We start from the raw sequence: 16,339 nt of genomic DNA, 5'->3' as shown, positions 1-16,339 counted from the left end.
ACAGCAGCGGGTAGGAGCAACCAGCTTTGGCTTTGGAGATGATCACACTTGGGGTTATCCCACTCAACAGTGGCCATGTTTGTTTTTACATTTTTTTGTTGTCTGTATTTAAGGTGCACATGATTTAATATACATATGTATAGTGAAATGCTTACTACATTTGTACACCTATGTGCCCACAAAAATTAAAAATAAAATTTTAGAAAGAAATGATTACTACAGTCAAACAAATTGATGTATTGGTCTCTTACATAGGTGTGGGTGTGTGTGTGGTGAGAACACTTAAAATCTACTCTCTTAGCAAATTATTAATATACAATATGGTCACATTGTACCTGTACCTATAGTCATGTTGTATATTAGATCTTTAACCTTACTCATGCTACATAACTGTAACTTGTCCCTTTTGACCATCATCTTCCCATTTTCCGAGCCTCCTTGCCCTTGGTAAACACCATTCTACTCTGTTTGTGTGTATTCAACATTTTTGGATTCCATATACGAGTGAGATCAGTATGCAGTGTCTGTCTTTCTATGCTGGCTTATTTCACTTAGCATAATGTTCTCAGGTTTATCCAGCCTGTAACAAATAGTGGCCATATTATTTTGTTCATTTTCTACTCTGCATTTTTTTCTCAAAAACAATATGAAATAATATCTACTGCGAAGGATCATTGGAAGATTCAATAGGCCGTGTATGTAGAACACTGAGTAAGTGCTTCATAAATAGTAAATATATCATTTTATATAAATAAAAGTATTGCATTGCTTATTTCAGTTAACATAATCACTGAGATGTTAATGTACAAAAATGTAATCATAATTATTAAAATAGAATAAAATAATCTTACTTGGCATTTTTCACAACATTCTCCTAATGCACATTGAAAACTTGCTTTGATTTTACATGTCTTAGCATCACAGCAAATATTGGTACATTCCTAAGAAACAGGAGAAACGAATGTAAATGCAACGTTACTTTTTGGTCCCAGTTCAGCACAATTTGTAACATACTGTATTCATCAGGCATATGTTACTTTCATGGAGTCTAAATATGACTTTTTCAAGAAATAAAGATAAAAAAATTAGAAAACCTGAAATTTTGGAGCAACTGATGGTTTGTTGTTTATCTGAATTCCACTTACATCATTTTTCTATTAACTAGTTTCCTCAGTCTCCAATAATAAGGAAAGATCTACTCTTGTTGGTAAAATATGAAGGAAAAAAACACAGTTCTTAAAATAAGATTTGTCTAATTATAGAATATAATCCTTCAACTCATCAGTTATGTACATATCTAGCAGTAAATCCAATTGCTAGGATATCTACTGAAAAGCTAAAGATATAGCTCTTTATCTAACTTTAATAGTTAATTCAACTGTGCTTGAAGCAAATACTTTGTCTTAGTCTCTCTGCTTTGTGTCAGAATCCTGCCTGCAAAAGGTATTGGAGAAACTCCTACCTCAAAAATGTTCCCCTGCAGCTGTCTACATTCCCATAGAAGATTGAGAATTTTAGGGTTACAATAGTTTAGGGTTAAAACTCTAGCCCTTGGTTCAAATAAAATCATCAACCAGGACAGACTACCTTTTCTCATAGAGCAAATAAATACATAATCAAATATATAATCATATTTCAAAGTTACTGAAAGCCAAATTCTGAAGGCTTGATGCATTACTTATATTAAGCATTAATAACATGGAAGAAGAGGTCCCATTCAAAATCCTAGATGCCCTGTGAATAGGGTCAGGACAGAACTTCTGATGGTAATAACTCCCGAGTCCCAAAGCAGTAAGGGATGCACCAGATCCCTGTGCTGGGAGGTCTTGCATATCAGAGCTGGAAACAGATACATTTGAATCCAGTTCTTGGCTCCTCCATTTGCCAGCCCAGTGACCTTGAACCAGCAAGCTATTTGTACTCTGAGCACTCATAGTGCTCTGTCTAAAGTAATACTGGGTAAATCATAGACACGAAGGGAGCTTCAAGTATTTCATTTAGAACGGGAGGGACGAGGACACAAGGCCCAAGTTAGTAAATAGTCCTTAAAAAAAAAAGAATGAGGATGGAACCCTGGGGGAGAAATTAGCAAGATCTGTTCAGCAGTGCAGGGTTCCTTGTCAGAAAGATTTTCCTGGAAAATACCTACAAATGGACATACCCAAAATTACCCAAAAAACCTACAATGTTATAGTGCGCCACACATTATTTTATAGTTGATCTTCTTAGCAATTGAAAAACAACGAGATCCTTTTAGAAAGTGATTGGCCGTACCTCAGATGTCCCACAATCACAGTCCTCTCCCATTTCAACCAACTGGTTCCCACAAATTGGAGTGGATATGATATCTGTAGGCAATGGAGCATTAAAAAGGCAATTTGATAATTTATCTTCAAAAAACTTGTCATAGCTGACACGGCTGCAGGAACTGAAGTCTGTGGGTATATAGAAGCTGTGAAGATAAGGAAAGAAAAACTGGAATATAGTCATGCTTAACATGTGGGAAGCAGTATCTGACATTAGGCACAATTACACCCACACCCTGCCCCAAAAGACAAAATCCAATCCACTGACCAACTGCCAGATCATGAGCTCATTTGCATGCCTGAATTAACCCACCTCCAACTTCATGAGAAAATACAGTCATATTTCTAAGTGTAGCATCCAGACCACTTTTAATAAAACAAATATGTCTCTGACTTCTCCAGATAATCTTAGAACATTTGGGAGATGTAAAGACCTAAGGGTACCAAAATATTTATTTACATGTCTCAGAATTCACTTTCCTTTAGAGGAATTCCTATTGATAGGATCTCTTCATCCTACAGATAAAGATGAGGTTTAAAACTGCTGTAATGGAGGGGAGAGTTAACGTAAGCTCTGTAACTGGCATGCAGCCATATGCTGTTTTGTGCAGGGGCTTTGGAGAATAACCCTAGCTTGAGTGGGCTGAGGGAGGAAATGAAAATAGAAAAGAGGAAATAGAGTTTATAGAGTGAGCTGTATGTATAGAAAAGAGGACATGAATATATAAAAAAGATTGTGAGATTTTTAAAGATAAGATTGCCTAAAAATTTTGCCTAATTCAGGGAGGGAACGTGTGATGTCTTTTCATAGACTGTCTTCATTGTCCTATGAGTAGTTTCTTCTTTAATTAGAGTTTTATTCTAGAACTCTTTTCTGACCACCGTCTATTCTGAATTCATGGAAAACCTGATAAACGCTAATGATTTTTCTGAAGCCAGGTCTTGTATAGATAAGATGAGGATAAAATGATGAATTACCCCGTCAGCAAAGAGACAATATGTTTAAATTATGTCTTAGTTATTAAAAAATATTACCTATAGATGAGGTGGCTTGGCACAAATGCACATTTAATGACTGAAAAACTCAAACACGTTGTTGAAGATGACCTAAAGAAGTACAGCCCACAGTAGATCAAAACCAGGGCTACATAGCATGTCCCCAGAGCCCAGAGAGCCTCACCTCAGTGCTTTGTCCATCACACATATTGTAGAAGGACACTTGCAAGAATAGTTGTCATGAAACATTCCAAAGTTGTGGCCCATTTCATGTGCCATTGTCCCTGCAACTCTAAGAAGATTGTCACTGTGGTCCTAAAGGTATGAAGGAAGAAAAAGATTCTCTGATTTTCAAATGAAATTATACTTCACTCTACTTGCCATCTCTCTCTCTCTCTCTCTCTCTCACACACACACACACACACACACACACAGCAAGAGAGAGAGAGTACTAAATGGAACTGAATGCCCATCACAGCATATATGGTCTGCCCTTTGCCCTTTGAGTAGGTTCCTATAATGAAGGAAATTGTTCCAGTTTTCCTTCCAAGAAAGATGGCAAATTTTCATCAACAATAAGAAATTAGAACTTTTTTTTAAATGATCTATCTCCCTTACCTTTGGCTTGCCTTTTAGAAGTCTATGAGGCATTTGGCCATCAGGGATCTAAAATTGTTCATCAGCCTAGCACTTTAGCTCTATTTGTATCTTTCTCAATTCCATAATTGCCAAAAGTAGACATCAGTCAATTAAAAACTTGCCCATTGCATGAAATCCAGCCTATAGCCAACTTGATCACCAGACTGCTTCTGGTTTGAGGTGCTTGGACTCAACTCCAAGCTTGCAGATAAATTAGAGCTTGCAGCTATAAATTATCCAGGAGCAAAAAAACAATGCAGGAGAATCATTGCAAGTTAAAATGTCCTATTGAGGAGATAAGAACCTGCCAGTAACATCCACCTACAGAAGTCTGATTCTTTTATCTACTTCATCTCAAAGAACTAAATGTAAAGTTTGATGAGGAACAGTACAAGAGTGGCAAACAAGGAACAGCTGTGTAAGTTGGGAAGTTGATACCTACACACACTATATTCTTTCATTCTTTTGAGATGAGCATGGTAAAACCTCCTATATAGAAATATGGAACTCTCCAAATGGGGAAAAATGCAAGCCAAAAAGCCCCAGAAAAACTAAAATGTGTTTAGAGGCCTATATGAAGTTCCTTTCAATTTATGGTTTCTTTCTTTAAATAATGGTTTTCCTAACTTAAATGATTTTTGCCCTCGAATGACCTCCATTCTGTCTTGCACCACTCTAAATCCTACCTACCCTTTGAGGTCCTTTCTTTTTTTTTTTTTTTTTTTTCTTGGAGACTGGGTCTTGCTCTTGTTGCCCAGACTGGAGTGCAGTGGTGCAATCTCTGCTCACTGCAACCTCCGCCTCCTGGGTTCAAGTGATTCTCTTGCCTCAGTAGCTGGAATTACAGGCACCAGCCACTACGTCCAACCAATTTTTTTGTATTTTCAGTAGAGGTAGGGTTTAACCATGTTGGCCAGGCTGGTCTTGAACTCCTGACCTCAGGTGATCCACCTGCCTTGGCCTTCGAAAGTGCTAGGATTACAGGCTGCGGTCCATCTTAATGCAACTTTTCCTGACTATGTTAATATTCATCAACAATCATCTCTTATGAATTCCTAGAATGGTTTTTACTTCCATAAAGTAGCATTAAGCTACCTACTGTATGTTAGAACTATTGCTTTAGGTAGGCCAGTTTCTCTTCCAATTTTATGGCAAGCTATTTCAAGTTTGAAAATATGTATTTTACTACTTCTGTACATCCATGAAGCCTACCACAAACCCAGACTCAAAAGATAGTAACTAAAAAATATGTTAATTCCATTTCTATCTAGGATGTAGAAAGCTGGAAAGAACATTATTCTTGCACTAACAAGGACAAGGCAGGTAGACAACTAAAACTTCCCTTGAATCCACCAATAAGTTGGGGTTACAGGACATCCAAAAAGTCTGTGAAAATATATTCAAAATGAAAGTAAGATCGCCTTTCTTAGACAAACAAAACTGAAAGAATTTACTGTATTATAATGAATGTTTTAAAAAATTCCCTTGAAAGGAAAAAATATATGCTAGATAGAAATTTGGATTTTTATAGAGAAGTAAAAAGTGCTGGAAATGCAACAAAGTGATGGTAAATATAAAACTTTTTTTTAACTTCTATTTTAAGTTCACAGGTACAAGTGCAGGATTGTTACTTATGTAAACTGTGTCATGGGGGTTTGTTGTACAAATGAAAACTATTTTAATTTTAAATTGCAATGAAAGATGGATATCTAAAACAAAATTAATAACAATGTATTATGTATTTATGGTGATATAAAGTTAAACATATAATAACAATAGCACAATAGATGGGAAGAAAGAGTTAGAGGAATAGTCTTAAAAAATCTGTACACTTTTCCCAACACCATTTATTAAATAGAGAATCCTTTCCCCATGGCTTGTTTTTGTCAGGTTTGTCAAAGATCAGATGGTTGTAGATGTGTAGTATTATTTCTGAGGCCTCTGTTCTGTTCCATTGGTCTATATATCTGTTTTGGTACCAGTACCATGCTGTTTTGGTTACTGTGGCCTTGTAGTATAGTTTGAAGTCAGGTAGTGTGATGCCTCCAGCTTTGTTCTTTTTTCTTAGGACTGTCTTTGCTATTCAGGCTCTTTTTTGGTTCCATATGAAATTTAAAATAGTTTTTTCCAATTCTGTGAAGAAAGTCAATTGTATGATGGGTATAGCACTGAATCTATAAATTATTTTGGGCAGTATGGCCATTTTCATGATATTGATTCTTCCTATCCATGAGCGTGGAATATTTTTCCGTTTGTTAGTGTCCTTTCTTACTTCCTTGAGCAGTGGTTTGTAGTTCTCCTTGAAGAGGTCCTTCATATCCCTTGTAAATTGTATTCCTAGGTATTTATTCTGTTTGTAGTAATTGTGAATGGGAGTTCACTCATGATTTGGCTCTCTGTTATCGGTGTATACGAATGCTTTTGATTTTTGCACATTGATTTTGTATCCTGAGACTGCTGGAGTTGCTTATCAGCTTAAGGATATTTTTGGCTGATACAATGGGGTTTTCTAATTATACAATCACATCATCTGCAAACGGACACAATTTGACTTCCTCTCTTTCTATTTGAATACCCTTTATTTCTTTCTCTTGTCTGATTGCCCTAGCCAGAACTTCCAATACTATGTTGAATAGGAGTGGTGAGAAAGGGCATCCTTGTCTTGTGCTGGTTTTCAAAAGGAATGCTTCTAACTTTTGCCCATTAAGTATGATATTGGCTGTCAGTTTATCATAAATAGCTATTATTGTGAGATATGTTCCTTCAGTACCTAGTTTATTGAGGGTTTGTAGCTAAAAACTTCATGCTAAACAATATATTAAAAAGATAATGCATTATCACTATGTTGAGTTTACACTGGAATGCAAAATTAGTTCAACATTTGAAATTCAATCAATGTTATTTACCATGTCAACAGACTAAAGGAGAAAAACTATCATGATCTTCTCTATAGATTTTTTAAAAAGCATTTGGTAAATATAAATCATAGAACGAACAGTTTGTCATCATACGGACCTGAACAACGCCAACAGAATGATAAGGAGAACACATTGTAGACATAAATGCAAGACCCACAGTCGTTCCAGCAAGTTCTGTTGCTCTGCAAGAAAGGAATAAATTGATATAACAAATTATAATGCTAAGCTCTATTTTTATAGACAATACATCCAAAACCCTAAATGGTTAGCAGAAAAACTCACTGTGAACCATCACTATCATATTTTTCTTCAGTTTTTGAATTTGCATAAGGCATTTTTCTATAGAATGGCTTTTGTGTCACTTAAAATCCAAACTCCTAGATAGAATTATGTTGAATATTTTCTATCATTTCTGATTATAACACTTTTCATTGTGAAATGTATCCCTTGTGAAGAAAAAGAAAGGCTATTTTTGGTCCTAACAAACATCTCTCTATATGTATCTTGTTTTGATATTAGCAGTACCACACAGGCTTTGTTTTTATTTATATTTTACTCATATTTTTATATCACATACTTTTGTTTTACATTAGCATTGTTTTAGCTACAGTAGATTTAGGGATTGGGCCCGTTTTGAAAGCATTTGTATTAGTGATCATTTATATTATTCAAATAATTTTTATACTGGAGAGGGGTTTGAATCATTTGCACTTACACTTCCATAGATAATATGTTTTGTCTTTGGTAATTTTAATTTTGCTTTTTTGGTTCCTTTTGATTTTTCTATAAACCTTCAATAATTTCATACTCTTTCCTTTTAGTTTTTTGTGTTTTTCTTTTGCTATCTGTACAAGATCCTGGCCCTTAATTGTCTCTAGAAATTTGCCAAATTGCATCAAGTTTTTAATTTCCTTAGTAGATGCACTTACGTGGGAAATTGAACCTATATTTTCCCATAAAACAATATTAAAAATAGAGAGTTTCAATTCTGCTGTATAAAATGAGAAAATTAGAAAACGTTCCAATTTTTCATTCCCTGCAGATTTTATCTGTTTAATCTGATTTCAGATATTTACTTTGAAAATATATTTTACATTATGCATACTTAAAAGGTTTATGATACCTGTTCTCTTTTAAAATTATATCACAAAGTTATTTATACTTCATTCTACATTTTTGTGGTTGCAGTTCTCCCCACTTGCTCATTTGCAAAAAATAACATTTCGTTCACTTTGGAGTTATGTATTTTGATTTATCTTTTAAGTGAACAGAGTATATTCGGACTCTAACTTTTTTAACCTACTTATACCTAAGTATAGGTCTCTTTTGTTAATTTGTTTGGTAAATGGTAAGACATTAATTGCATAACTGGAAGAACAACTATTTCCTTTCATCATATCTTTAATTATTCTGATCTCTTCAAGGAATCTATTCTTGACGTTGTATCATCATTTATTTTTACCTATGCATTTATCATCTCATCTATTATTTTTAAGCTTCTACATTATTACTTACAGTGATGGAGTATTCAGCAATTTGTCTGGCTCCCTTATTACTTACCAGCTATGAGACCTTGGAAAATCACTAAACTCCTCCACAAAGAATGGGCTCTTGAGTCTAAAACTCACCTTTCCAAATTAAGAAATTGTGTCGGCTGCTTCCCAAAGGTGATCCCCTCAATGAACCAGCCTTGCAGTATTCTCAGCCTGAGTAGTGCCTTCCCCTTGAATCTGGATTGGCCCTACAACTTCCCCTTGATTAAGATAATATACCAGTAGTGACACCCTGTGACTTTTGTAGTTAGGTCATAAAAAACCTTGATGCATTATCTTGTGCCTCTTGAAATGCTTATTCTGAGAAAAGCTAGACACCTAGTAAGAAGTCCACCTACTCTAAGATAGCCATATTGAAGGAAGCTCAAGTTAGGCACATGAAAGGGGATATAGACAGAAACATGACCAACCAGACTCACTGTTCCAGCCAAATGCGCCCACACACCAATTATGTAAGTGAAGAAGCTTTATTTCAAGCCCAGAAATTCAAGCTCATTTGTTATGCAGTTAACAGATGACCAGCACAGAAATATTAACTAATTCTGGCAGGACATAGTTCACTGATTTCCATGAAATTCATGGTTTTCTTAGGTAATAGCCTCTCCAGTGTCTTCAAGTCAATCCTTAATGGTTCCTTCTATCTGATTTCAACTAAATATTATCCATCTACCCAGCAGCATTTTCTTGACTGTTTTGAGGCACATGCTCCAGTCTCATATAATTTACAGCCATTAGATTTATTTCCCATATTGTTCTTAACAGGTCACTTCAGTAGGAAATAAATTAGTGAAGATATGGGGTTAGAATATAATACTTAATTTTTCTAATAATATCTTAGAGGTTTCTTCTAACTTGAGCCTAAAGCCAATCAGTTCTTTTTTTAAACACTGAATCAAAAACTCTCTTTCCATTATATAAACTTGTCTTTTCTTCCTGTATACCCAATAAAAACAAACATTTTATGAATTATTGCTAAATTATTGATCCTCTCTTTTTTTTTTGAAAAAATACTTGGATCCAAAATAAGAGCATATTTGACATATAATCCAAGTAAGTGCTCTATAAATGTCTACTCCCCTATGTGCACCCCTCACTTTGCCAAGGCTCAGAAAAGCGTCCACTAAATACCACATAGTGTGCAATGGGAGAAAATCTGTACATACGTGATTAACTGAGCAATATCATGACGCTTTCTTCTTGGGAGAACACTCCCCCTCCATTTAGAAAAATTTTCCAAGGTGAAGCTTGCATTTGGGGTTATCTTTATCTTATCCTTGTCAGTCCAGATTTCCATACCAACTAAGGCCACATGAGTATTGAGCTTTTTATAAAGCTGTCCAAAGAAAATAAATGGCAAAGCAATTAATTATAATGGTGATATCATTTTAAACATTTTCAATATATTTTGTATTTTTAAACATTCATCGCAGCAGTATAAAAACCTTATTTCCAAGCATATTTATGAAACAGGATGTATTGACTATTTTGTAGACACTAAAACTCCCATTCAAAACAAAAGATAGATACACTAAGATAGTTTAGGTCTGTAAACTACTTTTTTGGGTGGGGAGGTGGTAGGGAGGAGAAAAGGCCCTGTTAAGACAACATATTCCTGTTTGTGCTCTTAAGAAATACTATAATTTTGTGTCAGTGGCCCATTACTATGGCTTCAATTGCCTATATGTTTTTCAGTGCTCTCAGAGTGAGAATATTTCAGAATTAGCAAAGTTGGCTCAGTGCCGGTTTAGGCACTAAAGAAGTAACATGATATGATGAAATGTTGTACATCGATGCATTTACAATAAGCTAAGTAGTTGCTACAATTTGAATGTTTGTGTGCCCCAAAATTTATGAGTTGAAATCCTAACTCCCAAGGTGATGGTGTTAGGAGGTGGGGCCTTTGGGAGGTGATTAGGTCACGAGAGTGGAGCCCTCATGAATGAGATTAGTGCCCTTAACAAAGAGATCCCCAGAGAGTTGCTTTGTCCTTTCCACCATATAAAGACACAGTGAGAAGGCAGCTGTCTCCAAGCCAGGAAGACAATCTTCACCAGAAACCAAATCTTCATGGAACTTGATTTGGACTTCCCAGCCCCCAGAACTGTGAGCAATAAATTGTTGACATTTATGAGCCACCCATGTTATGTATTTTCAGAATGAGATAATGGTCCTCTAATCTTAAACATGGATTGAACCAAATAATCCACAATGCATGTAGGATAAACTTTAGAAATAATGAGTAAAACTTATGAAACAATATGCTTACTCTGAAGATAAAAGCTTAAATTACTACTATAGTTTCTAAAAGCGCACAGTGACAGACATTCTCACCAGCAACTTTCTGCTAAGAAACTTAAATATTTCTTTTCAAAAAAGGTAGTTTGGAAAACAAGAAAAGCATTAAGGAATGCAGTTACTGAAAGTGAAGTTAAAATCCAGCCATGTTATCATCCTTCACTGGATTATCCCCTCAACTTCCTTGTTCCTTTCTTGCTTAATTTTACTCACCTGACAAAACTCCAATCCTGGTTAAAAGCAACTTGCCTCTACATCTCTCCTCCTTCTGCCCTTGAACACAGGGGAAAACACATTGTTCTGATTGCTCTCACTTTAAAGCTGTGACTACTAAGCTCAAGTAGTCCTTAACAAGTTCCAGCAAAACTGCTGTGTTTCCAAATTCCATTCACACGCAGTTTCCTGCACACATTTTTTATACTCCTCTTCTTAGTAATTCTAACATTTCCTTTAAATCCGACTTTCACAGTTGTGCTTGCTTCCACATTTGCTGAGGCTATAAGAGCAATCTGAAGAGAAGGTCCACAAACTCCCACCATTGGCCTATTGCCTCACCTATTCTTGTCCAAACACCCTGCGCCTCCCCATCTGCTGTATAAATGAACAACCTCTGAATCTAAGGCCAGTTTCTCCACTCATGTACTAAATCTCTTATTTCTCCCCCAATCAATATTATTCCAACAATTCTTCTGTCTTTCCTGCATTATCAGTGTTTAGCCCTCCACAAATAATTCCCATCAGCATAAAAAGCAAATGTATTACTTTTTTATTTCATATATATTGACTGTGGTAATCACTTCACTATGTATATGCATATCAAAATAAGTATATTACAGCATTATGTTGTACAACAACAACAAAAAATTAGAGCATTTATAGAATACCACAAAGAGACTCATTCATTTCAAAATAAGTATGCCAACTATATATCCAACAAACGGAAAACGAAGAATTAGTATTTAAAGGTTGTAAAATCATTTTTTGAATATTTTGGAAATTAGATAACACAATCATGTCTAAAGAACATAGTCAACAGTTGTATGACTCAAATGGGTTTGGAAATCTGACAAATCTATATTCAAACCCCATGGCTATCCTTTTCTCACTTTGTGATCTTGGGTAAGTTACTTTGTTTCTGAGAATATGATTCCTTAGCTATACATTAGGCTTTAGTAACATTTAGCATTGTTCTGGGGATTACATGAGATTTTATGAAATATGCTACTGTGACAGTGCTTGGCATTTTTAAAATTATTTTTTTCCCCTCTGGACCAGCTTTCTGTTGGGATTTGGTCTTCAGCATTTTCTTAGTGAATTTTTGGAAAATACAATGCACCCATGTAGTTTTTATGTCTTCTTATACCTGAGAATAGTGTGACGGGTAAATAAGAAAAGTATTGGTTTGTGGTATTAATATTCATGTTCACCTATGTAGCAAAAGCTGTGGTCGTCCTTTGGGAGCCAGTCAGCCACATTGGTCTCAAATGTCTTGACTTTGCTTCCATGCTTCATGTGTATTCATTGAAAAACCCAATGACATCTCCCAGCAAACTGTTTAAAACTGCAGGTAATAAAATGTCTTACCATGTTGACATAATTAGCCATATCAAACACCCTCTTTCTGATCTCATCTTGATTCTCATTGTACTTTTTAAACTAAAAGAAAAATTAAGAAAGAATATGGGCATTGATAAAAATGAATATACTTGGAAGGTTAAAAGGGCATCTTCTCTTATATTACTTATTATTGATTTTAATTAAAGATTCGTTATTAGAGTTAATTAAAAGCTAGAATCAAATTAATTCCTATTCATCTAGCTACATTAAAGCACTTTGGGAGTGAATATGATGTTTTCTCTTCTGAAGTACTAGCTCAGTATAAAGCTCTAAAGAATTACTCCAAATGTATTTTCACTTAAATTCTATGGTTTTCTAAGCTGTGCAGAATTAACAGGAGGAATATCTTATTAATTTAAGAGATACGTATATGAACAGTACATGAATTAAGCACAGTAAGTAAGGCCAAAGCTTTAGGGCCTGAGCTAATAGTTGACTTATATTTTCATACACATGTGCATTTTAAATTGTGAAAACCCAGTATATGAAAATGCATTCTTACAGTAGAAGATGAACAGTGACTATCACCAAAGATTTGCCTTTTCAGAGGATTCCATTCACTAAGCTTTCATTGTGACCAATTAAGCTTTTATATTGACTCCCTAATGAGAATAAATTTTAATTTACAAATGATTTAACAACAAAATGACAGAGAATGTAATTGGAAACTAAGTTGGGTACTCTTAAGTCAATAAGAAAATAGTATTATAAGTGCCAACAATTTATGCATATCATATCAATTGCCCTGATCTCTCTGAAAAGAAGAAATCATATCAGCCTACTTATAAATGTCAAATTTCATAGTTTTAGAAAAACATGTAACCATAGCTCATATTCATGATTCTTTAAATCTCATCCAGATATTTAATGTCTCACATAATAAATAAATATATGTGGATGGGAGTTTTGGAAGACAGCACATTTATCTCATATAATTACCTCACCATTATCCAGGACCAAATAATATTCTATGTATTTCTCATGTTCCTGAACCTTCCTGTCATTCAATTTCTGAAATATAAAGAGGAGAATTACTGATACAACATCATTTTCTGCAAAAGTTCTTCTATTATTTGACATCTGTAATTTTATAAGCAGTTGGTTGATATCTGGAGTAAAGGCAGACAATATTAGCATTTTAACACCAATTCAACAGGCGGATTATCTACCGACAAGGCTCATAAATTTGGAGATGAAGGGACACCAGCAATATTCTGGTCTGACTCCTTCATTTTATCAAGGGGTCTAAATTATGTTACTAATAGGGGAGCTAGAAATAAAACCAAAGTCTTTCTATTGTTTTGAACAGTAGACTTCTTCACCATCCTGACACAAAATAGAGAAAGTTTAACTTCAGCATCCTCCTAGTGTTTTTAGTTAGTTAGTTTTTTTGTTTTCTTTGGTAGCCTTTAATTCATATCCTGGTGAAATACCTGCTCCTTTATCAATGGTGCAATGCGGAGACACCATTGTTTCTAGTCTACTTTGTTCTCTTCAGGCAGAGTTGAATCTCCTTCCAATTTTTCAAACTTACCAATGTTCTGTTCCTTTCTCTATCTCAAAAAAAAAAAAAAGTTACATAGTGGTTTGTCACATTGAAAAGGGACCAATAGATTATTCCTACTAAATAACAGCTCATCAAAGTTTATTAGATTGCATTTCTGGAAGTGCCTGTCTTTTAATAGGTAACTAAAGTTCGATTACAAAGAACAAATTCCTGAAGATAGATTTTTAGGTATTATCTAATGAGACATGTACTTACTTCCCACCCTCCATGGGAACGCAATATTTATTAGCACTTACAATACGCCGAGAGTGCTCTAGGAAGTGCAAATGCAGTAGTGAAATCAACATGGTCTCTCTGCTGATGGAGCTCACAAGAGACAAACATAAACATATCAGATGGTGGCCAGTACTATATGGAGGATTAAAGTGGGCATGTGACATTGAGTTACTAGGTAGTTATTTCAGAATAGGTGAAATTCTCTAAAGAGCTGGCCCTCAAGCAGATGTATTAAGGAAAATGAGAAGCCACGCAAGGAAAGATAAATTGGAAGACAATTCCAGGAGGGAAGAAAATGAGTAAACAGACTCTAAGGTGAAATAGTATTGGCATATTTAGAGCATAGAAAAAAATGCTTGTGTTTTTATAACATAATGGGGGAGGTCATCAAGAGATGGGGATTAAAGGAGTAGGAGGAGACCAGAGAGGTCGATGGGACCACAATCGTATAGGGGTTTGTGACCCATGGTCAGTTGTGTGGCTTTTATACTAAATGCAATGGGACGGCATTGGAGGGCTTTGAGCAGAAAAGGGATGTGATGTGATTTACAATAAAAATAGCACTGGATTGATTGTGTGGAGTGTGGACTCTGCTGAACGGGGATGGGCAGGTCAGGCAGAGGCTGTTGCCATGGTTATTATGAGATGGTACCTTGGGGCAGTCAGAAAAGGGAGCAAAGTAAACGATGTGAAATATGTCAGAGGCACTTGCTGATGGAAACCATATAAGGAGGGATGAAGAAAAAGAGAATCAAGGGTAATTTCTAGATCCAAATTTGAACAAATGATGAGTGGTGGTGGTGTTAACTAAAATGGGGAGAATAAGAGAGAAGTAGGTTTTGCTTGTGGTTTAGAAACTAGTAGTTCTTTTGGGGGCATATTTTAGGTTTGTGATATCAGATGTTTGAGTAGATATATTAAAAAGATCATTATAACAGTCTGGCCTTTAGGAGAGGGGCAGAGGCTAGAGATATGCATCTGATGGCCATTAGTGCATGGTTCCTATTTAAATAATGCACAGGGCAGGGTGAGATTACCTAGGAAGAATGTGTAGATAAAGAAAAAGATCCAGGATTGAGCTATGTGAGTTTCTCTGATACTTACCAGTCAATCAGAGCAAGGGTGACAGAAAGGAAATGAGAAGGAATAGCACTCCTGAGTAGAGGAAAGCCAAAACGATAAAATGTCTCGAAAGCAAAGCTCTTTCCACATAGTTACGAGGAATGGAGACAGAGGGATAAGAGGCCTGTACAAGCAAACCCAGGAGCTGATATTCACAGCAACATATAGCTAGGAGTTTCACCAAGTTCTGGCCAATCAAAGGTGGCCAACTGTTCAAACCGTGTTCAAATAAGGCAAACACCAAGCTGTAACCGGTGCAGCTGTTTCTGTACCTTAATACATTTTCTGTACGTCATTTTTGTCCACAAATCCTCTCCAACCATCGAGCAGCATGGAGTTGCTTTCAACCTTTTCTGGTTCTGAGGGCTGCTGGATTCTCAAACCATTCTTTGCTCAATTAAACTCTGTAAAATTTATCTACAGTTTGTCCTTAACAGTCCTCATATTGTATATTAGATCTTTCAACTGCTTAACCCCACATATTGGCTACTTGGTATCCTTAGACCTGTATCTCCCCATTTCCTGTCCCTACCTAGACCCTGGTAACCACTGTTTTATTCTCTACCTCTATATATTTGACACTCACCCTCGCCCCCTTTTTTAGATTCCTTTTCATTTTGTTTGTTTGCTTTGCTGTGCAGAAGCTTTTTCATTTGATATAGTCTCTTACATGTTTACTTTTATAACCTTAGCTTTTAGGTATGATATTTAAGAAGTCATTGTCAAGGTTAACGTTTCCCCTCTATTTTCTTCTAGGAGTTTTATGGTTTTAGGTATTACATTTAGGTTTCTTATTCATTTTGATTTGAATTTTAGTTATGGTATAAGAAAAGGGTTCGATTTCATAATTTTGCATGTGGATATCCAGTTTTCCCAGCACTATTTATTGAAGAGAATGTCCTTTCCCCAGTGTGTCTTTTTGGTGCCCTTGTCAAAAATTAATTGAATGTATATGTTTGAATTAATTTCCGAGCTTGCTATTCTCATCCACTGGTCTAGGTGTCTGCTTTTATGCCATTATACTCTTTAGATTACTATATCTTTGTAACATAACTTTAAATCAGGTAGTATGATGTCTTTTTTTTTTCTTAAATTCCTTTGACTATTTAG

At 35.4% G+C, this 16,339-nt stretch overlaps 1 protein-coding gene across 11 annotated transcripts in view; it reads right to left on the bottom strand.

Moving 5' to 3' along the window:
- ADAM28 (ADAM metallopeptidase domain 28) overlaps positions 1-16,339 on the bottom strand; it is a 94,465-nt gene that overhangs the window by 21,235 nt on the left and 56,891 nt on the right. For all 11 annotated transcript variants that reach the window (XM_063669370.1, XM_063669365.1, XM_063669369.1 and 8 more), the window contains exons 7-13: positions 13,264-13,335; positions 12,292-12,363; positions 9,576-9,745; positions 6,957-7,041; positions 3,487-3,617; positions 2,275-2,452; positions 852-941 (exon numbers count right to left, since the gene is read on the bottom strand). In XM_063669370.1, coding sequence (XP_063525440.1) covers positions 852-941; positions 2,275-2,452; positions 3,487-3,617; positions 6,957-7,041; positions 9,576-9,745; positions 12,292-12,363; positions 13,264-13,335 — 798 coding nt within the window. The remainder of the gene's footprint in view (positions 1-851; positions 942-2,274; positions 2,453-3,486; positions 3,618-6,956; positions 7,042-9,575; positions 9,746-12,291; positions 12,364-13,263; positions 13,336-16,339) is intronic.

This window comes from Pongo pygmaeus, chromosome 7, assembly GCF_028885625.2.
Source record: "Pongo pygmaeus isolate AG05252 chromosome 7, NHGRI_mPonPyg2-v2.0_pri, whole genome shotgun sequence".
NCBI classification, from domain to species: Eukaryota; Metazoa; Chordata; class Mammalia; order Primates; family Hominidae; genus Pongo; species Pongo pygmaeus.
The sequence above is the reverse complement of the archived record's forward strand: the minus strand, read 5'-3'. Positions and strand labels throughout refer to the sequence as shown.